Source organism: Sinocyclocheilus grahami, unplaced genomic scaffold (genome assembly GCF_001515645.1).
Source record: "Sinocyclocheilus grahami isolate Dianchi unplaced genomic scaffold, SAMN03320097.WGS_v1.1 scaffold967.1, whole genome shotgun sequence".
Lineage (NCBI taxonomy): Eukaryota > Metazoa > Chordata > Actinopteri > Cypriniformes > Cyprinidae > Sinocyclocheilus > Sinocyclocheilus grahami.
The window spans coordinates 126,301-132,406 of record NW_015506146.1 but is presented as its reverse complement, the minus strand read 5'-3'; the positions used below and the strand labels follow the sequence as shown (position 1 = coordinate 132,406).

Here is a 6,106-nt window from a genome sequence, read left to right as displayed (position 1 = left end):
GGAATATGATTCATATAATTGATTCAACTGACAACATTAAGGTACATAAACAGAAGTAGTTTTTAAAGGTCAGATCAGGAAAAAATAGCTCCTAAAGGGATAGTTCACCAAAAAATTTAAATTCGGTCATCTTTTACTCGCCCTCATGTCATTTCAAAGCTTACTTTCTTTCTTCTGTGGAACTTAAAGGAAGATATTTTGATAAATGTCATTTTTCTTGTCCATACAATAGAAGTCAATGGGGTCCAATGTTGCTTGGTTTTCTGCATTCTTTAAAATGTTTCTTATGTGTAAATGATGAGAGAGTTTTCATTTTGAGTGAATTATCTGGATCAGGTAGAAATACTGTAGCTCCTTACGGCCTGTCCTACACTTTTTACTGAGCAGGAAGACATCAAGGCACATTCAGATCCACTGTTTGTGCTTCCTGTCTACAAAAAAAAAAAAAAAAGGCTGATTTTTGTTTTTCCCTTTTTAAACTTTCCTGGACAAAAGCATTGTAGTTGTTAAATATTTGCAGATATGTCTAAAGCTCACATGAATTTGTGCTAGATCACTGAGATGACATTACGTTGCTTTTGAAGTCTGTCTGAAAGCAATTTGCTTAGAAACCTTCATACACAAACACTGGCTGTTTAGTCACTGACTGTCTGGACAGCTGCCTTAGGTTTCACACACAGCCCTTATGTCACTCAAGTTCAGTTATTGTAAGCTGTCGAGGTTAAACAGGGTTTTTGTATCCCGTCTTCCTGTGTGTTCTCTGTCACGGTGAGCGATGATGCCTAATGAAAGCCTTTGCTTTGTGAGGAGACTATGAAAAATGTGAAGAGACAAACAGAGGCTGATGTATGTTTGAGATGCCCCGAACAGGACCCTCGGCTGATCACAGGCTGATCATAGGCTCTGGCACTTCTATTGCTTTATTTAGTCTTCCATTGGCTTTCAAGTCCCGTTTAATCTCCCCCTCAGTGCCTCTGAAAACAGCACCCGCTCCAGCCTCCTGTTATTGTACAGGCTTTGAATCCAACCTCTTCGTTCTTTCTGGGTTTTTATCCTGCATGAGTAACCGCTATAAAATTTAACCTTATCACCTGAGTGCCATTATTTATCATACGGGTGAATAGGAGGATTCGGATTACACACAAAGGTGCTTGGAGTATTATCCAATCTCATTGTCGGATCCATTGGCGCTCTTGTAGACTTTAATCAAATATACGCACATATACAGACAATATCAGTGCTTCAATTCATTGTTTGCCCTCTACAATATAAGAAATACAATCACACATAGGTGCACAAAGCGTGGCCCGCTGTTATTGTGACTGGTCCTGTTGGTGGTGCATTGTGATTTGCTGAAGGGTTCATATGGATAGAAAAGATCAGAGACGGCTGAGCCCGAGCGAGCATGAGTGGTGAAGTCTGTGGGAGATGACAAGGACACTGGAGGATGTGATACCAACACGGCGAGAAATAAAGGATCATAGGTTTTGCAAATAGACAGTGGTCCATCTGCCCTTCTCTCTTGACAACAATGATAGCCTCTTGCATTTGTTTGCTAGACCGTGTCTGTCCGTTTGAACCCCCCTCAACCTTAAAGTATTACTTCAGAGTGATAAACCTTTTGTAACCTCCACAATGTGTAGAGAAATGGCAGATGCTGACTTTTAGATTGGTTTTTAGCACCGTTTTAGTGGGCCAGAGAGCGTTCAGATAGGACTGCACAATTAATCGAATTTCTAAGAGCGATTACAATTATGGATGCCACAATTACGAAATCGTTCAAAGCGGCAATTAATCCACTTATGTTATTCTGCGTGCTTAAGATGCGTTTTTTTCTTTCTACATGGTAAGTAAGGGTTTTCCCCATTATTTTAATTTTAGTATAACATTATAATACCATTCATCATTTTTACTTTTTTATAATTTAAAGAAGAAACCAATCCGATGTTTAGTTGACATTTGAGGCTTAATACTATAGAAAAGCAATAAAGGTTAGAGTTTTTCAGTTAGTGTTTTTAACTTGTTTATTTTCATATAAAAATACGGCATGCAGTTGCATAAAACAATGGTGTAAACATCATTCAATGTAAATTGTGATAATCGTAATTAATTACAATTTCAAGGGAATAATCAACAATTATGATTTTTGTCATAATCGTGCAGCCCTACTTTCAGAGTTTTCTCCTGAGGAAGCGAATCAAACATTACTTCCCTTTGAGGTTGTTTCCAGGGAAACAGAAGTGGGAGGAACCTTGGGCAGGCGTTTTTGTTGTTTATGTCTTCAGCATAAAGCAAAATCAGCCAAGATTTTCTTCTGTGTTGTTTAGAAATGGAAAAAGAGGTTTTATTTGATATGTTAATGGTACTTAAGTGGTGTACCTTTTTTTTGTAACTGTGAAGATTTCTTTAAGATCATTTCATATGTATGGGAATGACTAAACATTTTTCTTTCAAGCAAGTTCATTCGATTTTCAGATACTTTTGTGATTAAATTGGACATTTTGGCTCTGAATGTTCTGTTTGTATTTACCTGTGCAGGTACTGGTCTCCGGTCAGTCCCCTGCCTCAACTGATGACATCTATTTGGATGACCAGCAGTCTGGTGACTATCCTTTAGATGATGATGACTTCACTTCTGGTTCAGGATCTGGTAAGTTACTATCACTATTCTGAGGCATCTCCTGAGACTACGATTTTGATATTATGATTATTATTCAACAAAACCCTAACACTGGAGTGGAAATGGTCTCTACAAACAACTTAGTCTCAAAATGATTGGCAAAGCAGCCCAGATCATCAGACCTACAAAAACCCTGAACCATGCTGGCCTAAGGCCTTGTGTTCCTCCTCAAAGTCCACACTTTGAAGACAAAATGGCACTAATGTAGGGTAGTAGTCTGCTTTGGACCCTTCTGAAACCTAAAATTACAAATGCGATATCATGAATAAAAAAAAAAGACTCACTGGACACTAGCATGCAACCGACAACACCTCAAGTTCACAAGTACACACTAAATGTGCCATTTGTAACAGGGCGAAACCCATGGAATGGCTATTTTAACTTGGTCCGGGAAGTAGCCATCTGTAGGCAATCCAATCAAAACCTTAGCAAATGCATAGAAATGTCCTGGCAACCACTTAGAACACCCTTGCATTGTGCCAGCGAGTAACACCTCATTAAAAAAACAAAAAGTCTAGTCAAGGTAGAGTAGTAATGTTTATTCTATAATTATTAAAGGTGCCATAGAATGCATTGATACAATATTTTAAGTTGTTCTCTGATATCTACATAGAAGGTATGTGGCTTAGGTAAGGGCAAAAAATATCCAGAAACGGTTTTACATGTCCATTTACAACGTTAGGATTTGTCCCTAGAATGAAATGGCCTGTTTTTACCTTATTTGGAAGGGTCATGAGCAATAATGTTGAGCTCTGCTCTGATTGGCTGTTTCACAGTGTGGCTCATTTCAGTAGCTCACACAGCATGAAGGAAACACAGGGACAATATATATTTCAATACTCTCTCTCGCAGTTATATCGTTGGGAATTTATACTGTATATAAAATGCGGGCATCAGGGAGCCGCTATTAATATATTCGAAAGCACGATCGCTTTTTACTTTCACTTTCGAGATATGCGATCGCACGTACTCTGTGTAAACTACAGCGGCAGTACTTACCACACATTTTACAAGATCAGATGCTTATCAGTGGTGCTCAGGATCTGTAAATCATTTGCCATCGTCCTCAGTCATCTCTCCTTACTCTGTTTATGTGGCAAGTGAAATCTTATGTCCTGTAACAGGCTACCGCTAGCAAGCATCTAACCATGTCCCTTTAGTGGCTCGCGTTATTTTATTAGAATGCGTGTTATTTGTTTTCCATGCCTTTCTGAATACAGACACCAACCCATCCCTGCACATCACATCCCCTGCACAGCCTGGAACATAACATTTATTTCCATGATCTGCCTTTTTCACTATTATCCTTGCTTGTTTCTTCACAATACCTGCAGAACTTCTGATGATTCGGTTGTGCAGGTTTGGCTGGCGGCTGGCATAGAACATGGGCGGGTATATGCAAATATTGGGGGCGTAACTATTAGTGATCCCGACTGTAACGTCACAGTCGGTGTTATGTTCTGATTCGCCTATTTTTCAGTGGTCTTTTGCATGCACAAGATTTACATAAGAAGTAGTGATGGGAAGTAAGGATCATTTTACCGACTCGGACCTTTGAGTCTTGTTCAGCAAAATTAACGAATCTTTTTTCGAGTCATTCCGTTCATTTTAGCGAAATATAATTAAAATGTTACGTGTTACTTCCTTAACACATCTACTACTTACGCAAACGTTGATCACACTACAAACAATACAAAACTGCTATAAGAAACAGAAAAGATGAATTCATTGTTTACCTGGGTCTTCAGTCTATGATTAGCTCACAACCTCTTATCTGACAAGTCTTCAGGTTTGAGTTGTTCGTTCATCACGTGACAGCCCCATACGCTTTAACTTATGCAGTCTGAGCCGGAAAGAGAATTGATTAGTTCATCTCACGAGTCTTTCGAATCATTAGTTCCCATTCAGTCAGTCACATTCTACGTTACGTCAGTGACTGACGAATTGGGATCTCGAGAGCCCAATCACCCTGGGTCCTCGGACAGGGCGGGGTCCAGCATCTTGTGTGGGACACAGGCAGAGGATAGGCTGTCGATCGCTGCATCGGAGCGCGAGCTAGGCTCTGGAGATGACGATTCGGCTGCGCTGCCACCGTCAGGTAGAGTGGCGTTGCCCGAGTCAGATCCAGAGCTGACCGCTATGCTTTCCCGGGCCACCGAGAGTGTCGGGCTGCACTGGAGGCCTCCTCCTTCTCCCGAACGCTCGAGGCTGGATGATTGGTTCCTGGGGGCGCAGGCCGGGCATCGGCAGCCGCCTCCGGTTCCATTCTTCCCGGAAGTGCATGAGGAGGTTACTAAGTCTTGGAAGGCACCTTTTTCTGCCCGAAACAGGCTTGGTGCCTCCTCCGTCCTCACCACCCTCGACGGGGGGGGCGGCCCAAGGGTATGTGGACATCCCTCCGGTTGAGCGCGCTATTGCCATGCAGCTCTGCCCACAAAGCGCCGCCGCCTGGAGGAGTAGTCCACGCCTTCCGTCCAGGGCCTGTAAGTTCTTGCCCACTCTGACGGCTAAGGCTTACAGCGCTGCTGGACAGGCCCCTTCCGCCCTGCATGCCATGGCCCTCCTGCAAGTCCACCAGGCCAAAGCGTTGAAGCAGTTGCTCGAGGGTGGTGCTGACCCAGGTGTGCTGCAGGAACTGTGCACCGCGACGGACCTCGCGCTTAGGGCGACGAAAGTCACGGCGCGGGCCCTGGGTCAGACGATGTACACATTGGTGGTCCAAGAGCGCCACCTATGGCTAACCTTGGCGGATATGAGGGAGGCCGACAAGCATCGCTTCCTGGACTCCCCGATCTCCCAGGCCGGCCTATTCGGCGAAGCGGTGGAGGGATCTGCCCAACAGTTCTCCGCCACACGGAAGCAGACGGAGGCATCTCTACGCATCCTGCCCTGGCGGTCGGCTGCTGTAGCCACCCCACCGCAGGCTGCAGCCCCTCTGTCTGCTTATCGCCGAGAGCGCCCTCCTGTGGCCTCGAAGCTGTGGAGGGCTCTGCCCAACAGTTCTCCGCCACACGGAAGCAGACGGAGGCATCTCTACGCATCCTGCCCTGGCGGTCGGCTGCTGTAGCCACCCCACCGCTGGCTGCAGCCCCTCTGTTTGCTCGTCGCCGAGAGCGCCCTCCTGTGGTCTCCTTCTCCGCTCCAGCTCAGCCGCAGCAGCTGGACAACAGCCGCACCGTGGAGCTGGCTGCAGGAAAGCAGAAGCAGCCCGTCTCCGCCCCTGCCAAGCCCGTGATGCGCCAGGGCGGGCGGCGTCCCTGGGACGGGCGACCCGGGGGTCTTGGATCCGGCTCTTCAGGAAATGGTGACCACACCACTCCTTCCCCCAGCGGAGGGCCGGGTGGAGAAACCTTTGTTCCTGTTTTTTTCTGTTCCGCCGCTGGCTACCCAGCCAGTGGTGCCCAAAACCTCAACAGAAGAGCAGTT

At 45.1% G+C, this 6,106-nt stretch overlaps 1 protein-coding gene across 1 annotated transcript in view; it reads left to right on the top strand.

Annotated features, from left to right (window-relative positions):
• The window catches only part of LOC107564852 (syndecan-2-A-like), a 38,230-nt gene that overhangs the window by 24,837 nt on the left and 7,287 nt on the right, over positions 1-6,106 (top strand). The window contains exon 2 of the mRNA XM_016250024.1: positions 2,539-2,650. Coding sequence (XP_016105510.1) covers positions 2,539-2,650 — 112 coding nt within the window. The remainder of the gene's footprint in view (positions 1-2,538; positions 2,651-6,106) is intronic.